Source organism: Fusarium oxysporum, chromosome 3 (genome assembly GCF_000149955.1).
Source record: "Fusarium oxysporum f. sp. lycopersici 4287 chromosome 3, whole genome shotgun sequence".
Classification (NCBI taxonomy): domain Eukaryota; kingdom Fungi; phylum Ascomycota; class Sordariomycetes; order Hypocreales; family Nectriaceae; genus Fusarium; species Fusarium oxysporum.
The window spans coordinates 782,504-796,144 of record NC_030988.1 but is presented as its reverse complement, the minus strand read 5'-3'; the positions used below and the strand labels follow the sequence as shown (position 1 = coordinate 796,144).

General features: G+C 47.5%; 4 protein-coding genes across 6 annotated transcripts; 1 reads left to right on the top strand and 3 right to left on the bottom strand.

The window, feature by feature from the left end:
* Positions 1 to 58: 58 nt before the first annotated feature.
* Positions 59 to 2,260, top strand: FOXG_20938 (uncharacterized protein). The gene is made up of 4 exons (XM_018401265.1): positions 59 to 825; positions 882 to 1,419; positions 1,473 to 1,845; positions 1,903 to 2,260. Exons 1-4 carry the CDS (start codon positions 74 to 76, stop codon positions 1,938 to 1,940), a joined length of 1,701 nt encoding a protein of 566 aa, XP_018251871.1. The 5' UTR covers positions 59 to 73; the 3' UTR covers positions 1,941 to 2,260.
* A 2,438-nt stretch (positions 2,261 to 4,698) lies between these two features.
* On the bottom strand, positions 4,699 to 6,561 carry FOXG_12495 (uncharacterized protein). Of its 2 annotated transcripts, XM_018392292.1 has the most exons (3): positions 5,631 to 6,561; positions 5,319 to 5,549; positions 4,699 to 5,245 (listed from the first exon to the last, which is right to left on the bottom strand). In XM_018392292.1, exons 1-3 carry the CDS (start codon positions 6,171 to 6,173, stop codon positions 5,054 to 5,056), a joined length of 966 nt encoding a protein of 321 aa, XP_018251869.1. In that variant the 5' UTR covers positions 6,174 to 6,561; the 3' UTR covers positions 4,699 to 5,053. The 2 variants fall into 2 exon arrangements, with proteins under 2 accessions (XP_018251869.1, XP_018251870.1); XM_018392293.1 differs by having other exon boundaries at positions 4,699 to 5,549.
* Positions 6,562 to 9,952: 3,391 nt separating this feature from the next.
* FOXG_20937 (uncharacterized protein) lies at positions 9,953 to 10,264 on the bottom strand (the record flags this gene model as incomplete). Its single annotated transcript, XM_018401264.1, has 2 exons — positions 9,953 to 10,003; positions 10,148 to 10,264. 2 exons carry the CDS (start codon positions 10,262 to 10,264, stop codon positions 9,953 to 9,955), a joined length of 168 nt encoding a protein of 55 aa, XP_018251868.1.
* Positions 10,265 to 11,798: 1,534 nt separating this feature from the next.
* On the bottom strand, positions 11,799 to 12,920 carry FOXG_12494 (uncharacterized protein). 2 transcript variants are annotated; one of them, XM_018392291.1, is made up of 3 exons: positions 12,619 to 12,920; positions 12,344 to 12,555; positions 11,799 to 12,257 (listed from the first exon to the last, which is right to left on the bottom strand). In XM_018392291.1, the coding sequence occupies exons 1-3, from the start codon at positions 12,752 to 12,754 to the stop codon at positions 12,075 to 12,077; spliced, it is 531 nt and encodes a 176-aa protein (XP_018251867.1). In that variant the 5' UTR covers positions 12,755 to 12,920; the 3' UTR covers positions 11,799 to 12,074. The 2 variants fall into 2 exon arrangements, with proteins under 2 accessions (XP_018251867.1, XP_018251866.1); XM_018392290.1 differs by having other exon boundaries at positions 12,344 to 12,892.
* Positions 12,921 to 13,641: the final 721 nt, after the last annotated feature.

Sequence of the window (13,641 nt, the reverse complement as noted above, 5' to 3'; positions counted from 1 at the left end):
TTTTCACTTTCCCTTCCATCTTTCTTCCTCAATCGCAGCTAAAACAGCTTGCTTTAATCCGGGGTTCATCGTTATGTCACCAAACGTCTCAATCAACTGTTGGACACCAGCACAGAAGCTTTTCTTTATAGAGCTACTATATGAGTTACACAAGAATGGTGAAATGAAACCCGAAGAAAGCAATGTATTGAGGACGTATTCTGCCTTTTTTATCGGTCGTCTGAAGGAGAAATTTCCATTGTGTAAATGGGATCGAGGGAGGATCAAGCGACATTACAAACAGGTCATAGATGACTACCGCTGGTATTACAAAGCTCGTCGAATGAGAAAAGCTCGTGCAGTGAGCATATTCCGCGAGGGGATAGAAACAGAAGAGGTACACTTTGGTGGACCAGAACTGATGAACTTTGGGCAATCTCATGGACAGGCTGCACAGCAGTCGTTGAGGAATGGCCTCGCTGTGGATGGCAACCTCACACTAGAGGCGTATCACCAACTATTCTCACGTCACCTATCTATCAGTGACAAGGAGACCTGTACGCCAGAATTCCCTTCAGGATCCCCCCCCGCGCAGGTTAACCCGATCGCGTCAGACTTCTGCGGACTGGCCAGGATGCCAAAGGAGCTCCTTTTCATGATCAGATCGTACCTCAGTCATCCTGAGATCAAGATCTGCACCACTGTATCGAAGCAACTTCGAGAAATATTCAGCCCGCAACTATTCACAAGTGTCAAGTTCCTGGGCACTTTAGAGGGGCTGTTTGAAGAACTAAAACTGTTCAAAGAGACACTCAAACAAAGAACCAATACATTCGAGCAAACAAGGTATCGATTGACCAACGTGGGTGGCCAAGTTCGTGTTGTTGTTAATCGATTTATAGACATGTCACCTTTCAGTTCATAGGACTACATAACTCCCAGGCCTCTGAGTGTAACCATGATTTACCTCGGCTCACGGCCAATCTTATTGGCTGTTGCCTAAGTCAAGTAAATGGCCTCCGCGACGTCACATTCGATATTGACCTCAAAGGTCAATCTCCACAATTCAACCAGAAATTCCGACCAGATGATAAATGGGTAAAGCCTCGCAGTGTGATTTTTCACAGGGCCAGTGGGGAGGAATTCAAGACTATCCTTTGCAGCTTCGAACCAACAACTCTAGAAGCAGTCCAGCTGCCTATGAATGTGAAGAAAACCCATTATAATGCATTGAAGAGTCGACATCATTCCCTCAAGGCGCTTCATATCGACACATCATTTAATTCCAATATATACAAGCAATCGCCGCTTCGATACATGGATCCCAAGTGCCTGGAACCCATTCTGAGGGACTTTCCAGAGGTTGAGTCACTTGTTCTAAGTGAGAGTGGCTGCTGCAAACCTGGGACATGTTTCGAAATGAGCCACTGGAATAATTTGGTAAAGCCCTTTGTTTTCTCTCAGTAACCACAACTACTGACATTGGATAATAGAATGAAAAAGTTGAAGCACTCGTTGAGACGCTCAAGGTGACGAAACACTTGCGCCGCTTTGCATTCGGGTTATGGAGTAGTCGGGTGCCAGCACATACTATCCGTCAGAACTGGCAAATAGATCTACAATCCAACAAACAGTTCATTCTGGATTTTGACTACCCGGGGCCAAAGCCTACCAGGTTTGAGGTCGATTCCTGGTACATCAATCTGCTTCAAAGCATTCTCGCCAAAGTTCCCCAACTCCTAGAGCTCTGTATCGTAGATCGACAATGCTTTTATCGAGGCACTCGATCTAAAGATGATATACAGGTCCGAGCATTATGTTTCGAGTGTCTTCGGGAACGAGAGAAATTCCCAAATTTACTAGAAAGTGCGTTTCCCAAGTTCGTTCTGCATCACGGAAATACAAGGTTGACTTTGACGGTAGCAAACATTGAGCAGCAGGCCGGTTGCTCAAGCCTTTGAAAGCATGCATTTGCGCCCTTTATTGGTTTCTCCGATAGAGGGTGGCCAGGAAATGGCTTTTGTTGGAAGCTGGCGGGCCGACAATCTGCATCATGAATGAATAAGCCTGTCGCTTGAAACAAAACCATATCGCAAAAGAATCAAACTCCATCTCAATTTTCCTCAGTCATTGGAGGTTCCTCTTCATCTTTTCGGTCAGATTCTATATTGAATAAAATACGAACAACACCTTTTATCACCCCTTCAGTCGTCCGTCACTTAGCCTAGGTGCCAGAACCTTCCACCTGGACGTGGCTGGAGAAGTGTCCTCGAATCCACCCTCCTACTGGCCAGTTTATTGTACAAAATGTGATAATGTTGCACGGCGGCGATGGAAGCTTCAAAGGGCCCAACGAGACAGAAGAAGCAAACTGGGTGGTTATCCTCCATAGAACGATTGGGGCTCACTGCGCTCTGAAAAGCGGACTTTAAGCTCTGGAACTTCACGTGGCCGTCACTTGGTTGAGACCAAGGGCGAACATCAAACACCTGCGTAGTGCTTTCCTGCAACTAGAGCACAACTACACTGCGGAAGAGCCAACAATACAGTGTAAGGAGTAATGTATAAGCCGATCCTTTCACGAAACTTGCTTCCATATTGAACACAGTTGCTATAGCCTCTTTAATCGGAATCAAAGAGATAAAACTCTGGCTGTATTCCCTTCGGAACGGCCCCCGTGTCAACTTACTTTTCCATCTATCACTCAGATCTTATTCCACTAAGCTTCCTCCGCACTCCTTCACCTTCCATAGACCCTTAACCACAAACTGCTAGTCATTATGAGCCAAACTTCACTATATCACTGTCTGATTATTCTACTTTCTCATAGACTGCAAACCAGGACCACGCCGAATACGACCCCTATCTAGCCGCCGACACCACTTACCAACTCCTGGTATGTTTGCCTTTTCTCGCCAATCAATCTCCTTAGTAAGGTCGATCAGGCCTAGTCTTCGACGTTGGGTTTGTTTTGAAAGAGGGTTTCGTGGGTTCCGTGGGTTTCCCATATCTCCGTCGAGCTGCGCCTCCTTGTATTTGAAGAATCGAACCGTCTTTTGCCCTCCGTATATACAGGCATGTTTCCGATGGCTTTCTGACTGAGCTTTCTCAGATGACGGAACATTAAGATGTTCTAGTCAGAGATTAGCGGTACGCACGATATACTTCTCAGTGAACAAATACATACGATCGAAGAGATAGTAGAAACAAAAGACTCGAATCTCGCGCCTCTGCAAGACTCTTTCAATACCAAGGCTTTCGTAGTCTGCACTATAAGAGAGATCAGTAACCACACGTCTATCATGCAAGGCAATGTCGTAGCATACCATGCTTTAGAGACTTTTGGCAGTCTTGCTCTACTCCATATCTCCTCCTTGGTTGACGAAGAAGAATCAGCCCACTTAACCTTGAGGAGACTAAAAACAGCCTTGATTTGTCCTTCAGGCTGGTATGGAATAGCTGTTAGCGCTTCCATAGGTCACCGAGGTATTAGATGGTCGATTACCAGGTTGAGAAAACTGTAGCTTTTCGTAGGTGGGAGGTCCCTCTGTCAGCCGCCCGCCAAACTCACGGGTTGCTACGTGTGTTCTAATGCGAGTTATGGACCTAATCGCCGCTTGAAAATGTTTTCCGTTAACAAAAATATCTATTGCCAAAACCTCGAACGCCGATGGACAATTAAGTTCGGGCGGGATGATACACCGGAGGCAAAATGGGGTCTTCCACCGGCGCCCAATGTAATGGTGAGATACAGGAGCTTTTTGACCATGATCATCTTTAAAAGCAGCGATACATTCGCTGGGAGTTTCAAATTGATCAGTGGGCTTGCCATCCTCGCTGAGAAAAGCGGTTATGTCTTTTGGTTCAGCCATAATCGGCCCAAAATCTGGGAGTTGGTCGGCGGGCGGATGAGCAGCGAGATCTGAAATGAAGGACAGGGCTGATGCTAGGAAAGCTTGCAGAAGATGCAGGAAACAAAAAGAAGAAAGAAAGAAACCCGTGCGCTTTTTTCTATCATGAGTGAAGGCCCAAGCACGTGTCAACTCACGATCATGAGACAATTGCAGAGTGCGGTATCATATATGTGTCAAGCAGAGAGAGCTCACCCCCTTGTTGATTACTTGCCATGCCTCTTGCCTCCTCAGGGCTCACTCCGGGTCGCCATCTCCCAGGCGAGGTATCCGAGCGTACATGGAAATTGATCACCCACGACGATCAGAGAGGCGCAGCACACAGTGTTCTTGCCATGGCTCGATAATGACTTCCCCACCGCCCCCCTTCTTTTCTTATCACAATGAGACGACCTGAGAGAATACATAGAGCTGTTTGAGCATGCGATTAGAGTGGAAGCAATAACATTGGCGGAGGATGACCATGATACCAGGCATCGCGGTACGCACTCGCGGAAGTAAATAAAGTCAACGAGTAGGTCATATGAGGAGGACATTTCCAATTCATTCCAAACGTCCTTGCTCCCCGCCCATGGCATCATTTGGTAATAGCACAGTGCATTCCTGGTTCAGTTTCTAAAACGGGCTTCTTGACTGCTGTTATGACCCGTAAAAGAGCAGCACGATCATTATTATTGAGCAGGCGACTAAATCTGAAATTCCCTGTAGAGCAGCATCATTAAGGCGTCACAAAGGAATCATACGGCACTTGAGGTCGAGCAAAGCCCACCTCACCACCGCAGCAAGGGAGCATGATGCATTCAATAATCCCCTATAGCCATATAGTCGTGATATAGACCAAACGTCACACTCACATTGAGCCCCTAATCCTACCCCTCACTTCGTGAGGTAGACTGAGACGGCTTCACATACAGCTAGTCTCAGCTATCTCCCTCCATCTATTGCCTTTACGTAGGACAAGAACGGAGTTAACGCAAGGAGGCTGCTTCTCATAATGTAACATCAGCCAAAAACTCGAATTTGTCGCTGTGGATTGACTGGCAACTGAATTCCTGATGTGTGATTCTCATCCTGACCGGCTCAACCCCGTGGTTGCGATAGAGCACATTGAAATGGGAGCATACCACCTCGCATCCCCTTTATCTGATCCTGATCCCCAGCCCTTACAACCTTGTGCGCCTCGCCTGATGAACAGACTGAATGTGGCATATGTCCAGCGTGTGGCACGCTGTGAAAGCCTGCATCAGCGCAATTGTGTGCACGTACATGGCGCATAAAATCGTTACATGGAAGATCTGATGTGAGCTGAACCAGATATCGAAATGGCCCGGTGCAAAGCGCTCAGGGATTCGGAACTGCACTCCTGGGTCAGATGCGGCTCCCTCACCATGAAAAGGTCCGGAGGACGGGGAAATACGATGTTCATACTGCATAAATGCCGCAGCCCCCTCCATACAGAAGGAGCTCGACAAGGTACCATTTCATGCCCGAATACTGAAACATATATTCTAGCCCGTAGACATGTACGCCGTGCAGCAATGGAATAAAAGCGGATGCACCGAGCGCAACGTAGGCACCGACCCTCACCTTGCGCCACCGCAACGTCCTGAACTTGGGTATGGAGATGAGAGCTGCTGTAGCAGATCCGCAAACTACAACCTAATGACCTGATTAGCATACTTCAAAGACCTATCACTCTTTTACAACCGAGGGTGTGTCTAAATGAACCGGGTGGCAAACAATTGTCCAATGAACCTTCAACAGAATTGGTTCGCAGCTGAAGATATAGTATATCCCAGGGATGAAGCTGCCATCAGTGACGATGACGATCCCTAGCAAATCCCTCCGGTGCCAGAATTGTTCCACCTCGTGTGAGTGGCTTTCGGTGAGATGGTACACAGCGCTGAAAACCAGACAGAGCTCGGCGGAACAGAAGAAGACAATGAACATGATAAAATCAGTCCTTGTGACGTCCATGTACTGCGGCCTAGAGACGGTTCGGAGAATGGCGGCCGCAAATAGTGGCAGCAGCAGAGCGCCGATCAAATGGGTCCACACGTTGCAGGTCTCATTGTGCAAGAAAATAAGACTTCTGATGACTTGCAGATAGTCTGGTTCCAATGGGCGATAGCCGGTGGGGATATGCTTGTCTCGCCGCCACTCGGGAATATCGTGCCACGTGACGGTCCTGGATATGGGTGATGGATTCGCCATGGGTTGCTTTGCATCGTTTCGGTCCCCAGGCTGCGTGCGGCGTTGTTTAATAGTATCTGGCCCGGTCATAATGACTGCACACAGTTGTTCAAGGTTGTGCTCAATCCTCTTCTGATCGGAGTTGGTGCAGTTGGAGAAGGCTTGAGCACCGGCCTGGCGGGCAGAAGCTGACAATAGTCTATTATATGTACGGAAGTGGGGGTTAGTTTACCGAGACTGATAAGCCAACGGGTGAAGAGAAAGGGGGCGGAGGGTGGTCAGGCCATCCAAGAAACTCAGTGCGTATTTCTCAGTGCGTATTTCTCAGTGCAACTCGTCTCCTGGTTTCACTTCCGATTTTGGCTTTGACTGAGAGCCCAATCACACAACGTTTGAGCAAAGGCTTATCCCTTCCTCTTATCTGCCAACAATAGTGTACTCTTTGTTGGATACTGTAGTGGCCGGTCTCGGGGAGCACCTAGTTTAGGGGGTGACGGACATTTGTGTCGATACTGGTCCCGCCACTTCTTTTGTTTTGGCATAGCCTCCTTCTTGGGATCTTTAGCGACGCTCCGTCATACGTTGGATCGATTCTTGAGCTCTTAGATCGACCAATACATTATGGCATCCGATGTTGAAGCCATAGTGGCTCATTTGCTAATCCTGAAACTTGGTCACTTTGAATAGAGGGATCTACAACGAACGCGCGAGATTCAGTCTCTTGTTTTCCCTCTCTTCCCTGTTCAACTGGCCCAGGAAGGCCGCAGATTTTCTGAGCTCCGCTGGGCAGTATGTTCTGCACTGGAGAATGGTAACTCTCTTGATTTCGGCCGTTATTGAGTTTGGAGGTGCACGTCGTACATGAGGCAAAGAAGCAATATTTAAAGGTTACAGAGTCAAAATCATACAATTATAGAAGCTGAAAATCGACATAATGGCCAATTTCTTCTAAAGATCAATGCATGACAGGATCAAATTGCACAGGCTGCCGGTGCATAATAAGTGCTTGCAGGTCACCCTCTTCTAATGCTTTGGGTCTGAACATTGTGCATAGTGTTAGACATGTCAGAGGTAAATTACAGTAATAGAGCTGGTTTCCGGATCACACAATACAGCCGCATCCCTTCAGCAAACAAGGGCAAGATTGGCGAGCTGCTATGCCCATTTTCTTCAGACAAGATATACAATTACTACCAGGTGAACCTTTCTTCAAGATGGTACAATATGCCACGATATAAGAGTTTCGTTTGTGTGTAGATGCCCTGTTCCAATTTGTTTATATGTCCACTAACCCGTATAGTTAATAATACACAGGGCAGAAGGCGATTTCTTCTCGGAGATTACGTATCAGTCACCAATGCTTCTCCCTACTCTAACATTTGCACTGCAAAATTGGGGCGGGCAAGTATAAAGCGTAAAAGGGATTGGGTGGCCCATATCGTCGACATCCGAGGTACAAGTCCCGTAGATGTTCATGCCTTGGTTATATGGATGTACTGGCCTGAGGCACTACCTCGGAGGGGGAAAAGGGGAAAAGAATACCAGGAAAATGAACTCGTCGCTTCCAACCACCGTAAGATAGATCCCGTATCTCTAGTGCTGCGCCCACTAACATGTTATAGTGGGAGTAATCGATGTTAGGGACGTTGACCGCGTCGTGCCGCTAAAGGTGTTGAGAAAGACAAGAAACGATAAACGGTCTCAACGGTTCATTTGGAAAGACTTTTTCGATTGCATGCATGGGTCGATCATAGAGAATTATGCGCGTTAGTTCGGAACGAACTTGGTAGTATATCATTCTAATGATACTGCCACAGCCGGGAATGCTTGCCAGCTGAGGCCGGAGTGACCAGCGTGTTGAGGCTTATGGCTGCGAGCTTATATCACCACAATGGCGTAGACCAGCGTGCCGTACGTACCCTTTACCGTAGGAGATATCTACTACAAGGATAGCTCGGTTAGTCTCCCTTTAGAAACTTCATAGTGTTATATATACCTATCAAGTCCGTCTGCTGAGATTGATCTCGAGGGGCTCGTTAGCGTCCATGCTATATGTTCAGAAACATGTTTGCCTTTCAGTAGATAGCGACAATTACTCAATGCGTTTCCACCCCCAGTTGCACTAGTCAGGTGTTTGTTCAGCAGTCTGCCATATTGCCTTGCCTTGGTGCAAGGGCGTCGCGCAGTCTGGTCCCTGGAAAGATCGCGAACAGCCCCATAAATCAGTGTCATCGTGGATACACTGGGCACTACGTTGTGAGCCAGATGTGTTATTTGCCGTTGAGACTTGTGGTTGAGAGCTCATATCACGACTGAGAACTTAGTACTGGGTACTAGGGTCAAAGGTATCACCTCTCTCCCTCTATCTGTAATTCTTGTCGGAGAAGACGTGTGACTGGAGTACAAGAATTTCGAGTCGCGGCGAAGAGATCGAGACATAGGATCGAAAGGCAAAGCCATGACCCTTGGAATTGATGAGAGCCATGGGATTGATAGACTCTTGGCTAGCTAGGTAGTATTCACGATGCCAGGAACTACACATCTTCTTCAAGTTTGAAACGTTCTCCAGCCCGTCAGAGGGAGAACTCAAAACCAAGGTCGCTCGCTGCATGCTTGGCATTAGTCGCCTCTGATAGCGGTGTCCTAGCAGCATTCTCGGCCTCCCTGGTTTCTCTTGCATGTCGATCCTTGACGTCATCGTATAAGTGACAGTTCCCCTCCTTTCCACCTAGAGACGCGTCGTTGAAGTGACTGTAATTACAGGGTTGGGAGCAAACGTAGCACTGCACGTTTTGACAGCCCGTTCGGGTACAGGTCATCTTATTGCAGCCCGCCTCTTTGACAAACGGGGTTTCGCCTACCAAGATCATTGCCGAACATACATCTAGAGTGTGGGAACGTACATCTGTTACATTTGCGAATGACTGCATTCGACATGGCTTCCTCGACCTTGTGCCTACCATCAGCACTTCTCGCAGCGGCTGCCTCTGTACATGTCATGGGGATATGAGTTTTCCGATTACACTGGCGGCAGCTTATGATTTCGCACTCAGGATGTCTGCACTTGAACTCCTTGTTAGCAGATACCGGGGGATACACTTCTGCATAGGAACAGAAGGGGCATCTAGCCAGATCTGTCATGTTGGCCAGGCGCAAGTTCGTTTCTTGCTCGCAGCGGTCCCATGCAAGAGAGAGTCCTTCGTCCATGAATTTGCCTCGTTCCCCCCTTGGGCAAAGCTGGCTTCACAGCTGTTCATGGACATACAAACTATGTGAAGTTTGCCGAGGGCGACCTGCGACTCGACGTACCGCCGAGAACAGACTTTGCAGAATGACTAATGGTTGTTAGCTGCACTCGAGATGATGGCATTGCACTTACATGAGCAGGCTCTCCACCACAATGAACGGCTTGGCCTATCGGAATCTCATTAAAGCAACACTCACAGCTCATCGACGGATCTCCAGACTTGGGCGATTTGTTGTCATATTGTTTGATGTTCCTTCGTTTGCTTTTGCCGTCTTGTGTGTCGGCTTCGCCTTTCCTTTTTCGCAGTTGCTTTTGTATGGTTTACCCGACTCCTGACGATCTAAGATCCGGTTTATCACTTTGTCTGGGTCGAACCCCAATGGCTTTGCGACTGACTGAAGATAGTCAGGGCATATGTCCGGAAACACTTTTGTGACAGCAGAACGGCAATTGCGGCTCATGTTTCATCCTATGAAATGCTCGGCCGCAGTGCCTCAGTTAAAGTATGGACGAGCTGCTACTTCTCGAGGTATGGGCTGGTTAATGACGAGAGGAGAAAACTGCGAGCGTAAACCGTGGACAACATATGCCATTTCTATTTCTACAATCACCTGACGGACTCCTAAATATCCTCGACGCGCCACTGAGCGTGGAGAGGACCCTCAATTTCTGCCTACAACGCTGCCTTCGTCGTCAGTAGCTCCATACCAAAGCCGCCGCCTTCGGGACACGCCGACCTTATAGTATCCAATCATGCATTCATGAAGGGAAAACTGCCAATCTTCTTCAATCCAGCCCTGCACTTCAGCTGCGTCACCACCGGAATTCTGTCAGATGCCGATCCGTGCAGATATAGAAGGGTGTGGATGATGCGCTCGACGCCGTGAAGAGGGGGTGAAGTTGCCTTGACAATCAACAGAGAGTATTCCGACATCCCCACCCTTCGTGAAGTAGAGCATCCGGGGTGCTAGGAATCCAGGAAAGTAGGAAATAGCCACTGTGCATCCTATAGGGGATGCGTAAGCCGTGTGAAGTCAGACCTTCCGCTACAAGGCTAAGCAGCAAGGAAGCCACGACCAGATTCAAGGCTAATACTCGAACATCAAGTTATTTCAATGTGTATTGAGGCAGTGCGGCTCGTTCACCAAAATTCTGCGCAAGATGTCATGGAACAATACGACAATAAATCACTCTATGGACATAGCCACCCGATACACTCTACTCATCGGCGCGCGGACGTCTGCAGCCAACGTCATTCGCGTTGGACCGGCGAAGATGCAAGTCCACAGCATGATCTCATGATGATGAATGCATGGAAATGGAACCATGAAAGTGAAAAGAAGGCGTGGAATGTTAGCTCGAGCAAAGTTGGAGGCACCAAGCCGGGCGAATACATGTATATCTACGTGCCTAAGCCCTTTCTACATCCACCTAACTCTGCCCACTCTCTTACATCTCATAGCAATATCAATTTGCCATCATCTATTACTCGAAAGCCGGTTTTTATTGACAAAAAGTTTGTTTGGTTGGCTCTACAATGGCCCGATTTAGCGCAGACTATACAGATTCTGAGACCGACGGTGAGTATTTAGAAAGGGTTTATGAATACTTCTTACTGACTCGATTTCCTCCACAAGGTCAAAAATTCAACCCAGGCAATCAACGGCGCGCCTTTAGAGTCCGATCACATAGCTGCCAGACCCGTCATGAGGAGTTGAAGAATAGGGTCGCCGAAGTTGAACGACTGCTGCAGAAAATTAGGGACGCTGAGGATACTCGAATCCCCCATCAGAAACCAAGAAGTTGGTTTGAGACATTTCTCTCTTTGATCGCCCTTATATCACTACTTTTGAGGTTGGCTTGACGGAGAAGGACGATCATCATCTCTCTGGGGTACTAGACTTGTCATCATATTCTCTTCTAGTAGTATTCTTAATATTTATTCCTGCTCATAAACATACCATCGGTTCTCCATCAACAAATGTGATGTACTACGATGAGCATTAGGCTTCCAGGAAAGGGAATATCCACCAAGCATATAGCAGGCAACAGCGTGAGTACCTAAGCCTGAGCTTCAGAGAAGTCATTGTGCTAACGTATTGGCCAGAGAAAGGGCGAGATAATCGGTAAAGAGGACGAGGTGTTCTGTGCGAAGGCCGCACCACCTATTAAATAAGAATGGTGGAACGTTGCGGCGACGCAAGAGCTACCTTGATTAACTCAAGATAGGTTTTCAGCAATAGGTTTTTATCTAGACTACCGAGGCATAACTGCAAATGACCTTGGACAATGTTTCAACTGCAATGACCCATCCAACCTGCTGAGTCATGTGTTGTCTATTTGGCGTTGCTTCGAAGCGCGCCACGGAACTGCTCATGGGTACTGATGATTATTCATCTGCCTGCGTCGATAGGTTTCATTACTCACCAGATATTGAAGGAGCCAGAAGGGGCCTGTATAAATATATCACGGAAAGGGAGTTGATACGTGTATTGCAAAGCGAGTCCCAGTTCGTCGCCGGAGTGTGTGTTTGCTCTACCTACAGCACTACAAGAGCAGTAAATAGCTAAAGCTTACGCGAGCCACGAAAATAGCAAAATATCCATATATCTATCTTCTTTTTCCTAATACTTCATGGGATCATTGCCATTCGAACATGAATAGGTGTCTACCCACGCCGGTCATAATCCCTAAAAATGCAAAAAAGGAAGAGTCCTTTCGTAAAACAACAACTTGAAGAGTTCCTAGGTTAATATATTTGCAGGCTGCCGCCTCTCCAGATTTGCCGGATCTCCTCGTCTATCGTATTTCTCCACCATGTTCGTCATGGAAATAAAGAATTTCATATCGCTCGGTTCCTTAATTTTGGCCCACAATTCCGTCCACTTGATCCACATCCACTGAACATGCTTATGTGGCTCCTTCAACTGTACAGAAAGATATGTTAGCTGCTACGGAGGCTCTTTCTGCCAAGAATAAATAGGATACTTTGGAGACCTCCACAAGTACTAACCTCTGGTTGCTGATTAGGATCTGTCTGCACCACGACATAGAAGTGGCAACGCCAAAATTGATCTAGGCAGTCGTCTGTTACGCCCCAGATGGGTTCGTCCCCAATTGGACGAATTTTCACCTTCAAGCCGACTTCCTCTTCGCACTCGCGCACGACAGCCTCTTCTGGAGTTTCACCGTCATCGACCTTACCGCCTGGAAATGCCCAAGAGTCTATTGGCACAGAATAGTTAGTCGAATCCAACAGGTTCATGCATACACCAGCGCGGTATGTACCTGGCGGCCCATTCTCTAATATTTCCCGAGTTTTGAGTCTCTTCTCTAGGATGAGAACCTGTTCACCGTGAACAATAATCCCCATAGTGCCATTCATCTGGGGAGTGTCGTAGGTTGGGCGTTCGTTGGAGGACATGGTGGACGGGGTGGCTATGCGAGACAATGATATATTTTATGGTTCAATAAAAAAGGTTGGATTGAGAAAAGTGTGGAATCTATAAAGATAATGCGTGAAACACGCAAACGTCGCGAGTAGGCGGTGGGTTTATATAGTAACAGTAGCAGGGATTTGAGAAAACGAGAGATCGGGAAACTCGTTCCTTCAAGTCGCGCATAACAACACCTTTATAACTGAAAAGCGGTGAGCGTAAACAATGGTAATTCTGCCAGCCAAAGCATACCGCCTCAACTAGGCCATGCATAACCCCGTAAGTTTGTAAATTCAACCAGGGTTGATGGTGCATAGTGCGCTGAATAGTGTTGCACTATCCCTATTTGCCCTTACGTGGCTGTGCCGTGTCAGCCTCGCAATCTTGTTACTGTACACCACGCAGGCGCCTGGTGCTGGGGACAATGCAGAGACCAATAATTGGCTCGGTGCTAGATTTCTGATGGGTCGGAGCTTACTGCGGCTGATGAGTTTGCGCTGTTGTATGAGAAGCGAGAAGGCGAACGTGATGATGTCAAAATTTGGTCCCTCATCCGCTGTACTTCATCCAAATGCAGTTATTCGCTGTATTCGAACGCTAGAGCAGATGGATTAGGAAGCAGCTACATGTTCTCAAGCCACACACGCTAGAAGTAAACAGGCCGCAATGTCCAAAACCCAAATTTCGCCGTCATGCATGACATGTAGATTTGTCGCCTTGGCGTATGAAGCTGATTGCCTGTTATTGTATTCATGTTGATGGCCGCTTTGATCAGAAGCAAAATGCGCTTCTCGTTGTCGCAGTGGCATCAAGATTCATGTCTCTCGTATCCTCTATAGTGTCGGCCTCTCTACGTAGTCAATCTTACCAGAAG

Excerpts from the sequence above, each read along its gene's own strand:
- FOXG_12494 (XM_018392290.1), bottom strand. The coding sequence starts at position 12,754 with ATGTCCTCCAACGAACGCCCAACCTACGACACTCCCCAGATGAATGGC. Across the intron at positions 12,258-12,343 it reads ATCCTAATCAGCAACCAGAG|TTGAAGGAGCCACATAAGCA; the intron begins GTTAGTACTTGT and ends CTTTCTGTACAG.
- FOXG_12495 (XM_018392292.1), bottom strand. The coding sequence starts at position 6,173 with ATGACCGGGCCAGATACTATTAAACAACGCCGCACGCAGCCTGGGGAC. Across the intron at positions 5,550-5,630 it reads TGAAGGTTCATTGGACAATT|GTTGTAGTTTGCGGATCTGC; the intron begins GTTTGCCACCCG and ends TCAGGTCATTAG. Across the intron at positions 5,246-5,318 it reads GGGGCTGCGGCATTTATGCA|TTCCGAATCCCTGAGCGCTT; the intron begins GTATGAACATCG and ends CCAGGAGTGCAG.
- FOXG_20938 (XM_018401265.1), top strand. The coding sequence starts at position 74 with ATGTCACCAAACGTCTCAATCAACTGTTGGACACCAGCACAGAAGCTT. Across the intron at positions 1,420-1,472 it reads TGAGCCACTGGAATAATTTG|AATGAAAAAGTTGAAGCACT; the intron begins GTAAAGCCCTTT and ends ATTGGATAATAG. Across the intron at positions 1,846-1,902 it reads ATTCCCAAATTTACTAGAAA|CAAACATTGAGCAGCAGGCC; the intron begins GTGCGTTTCCCA and ends CTTTGACGGTAG.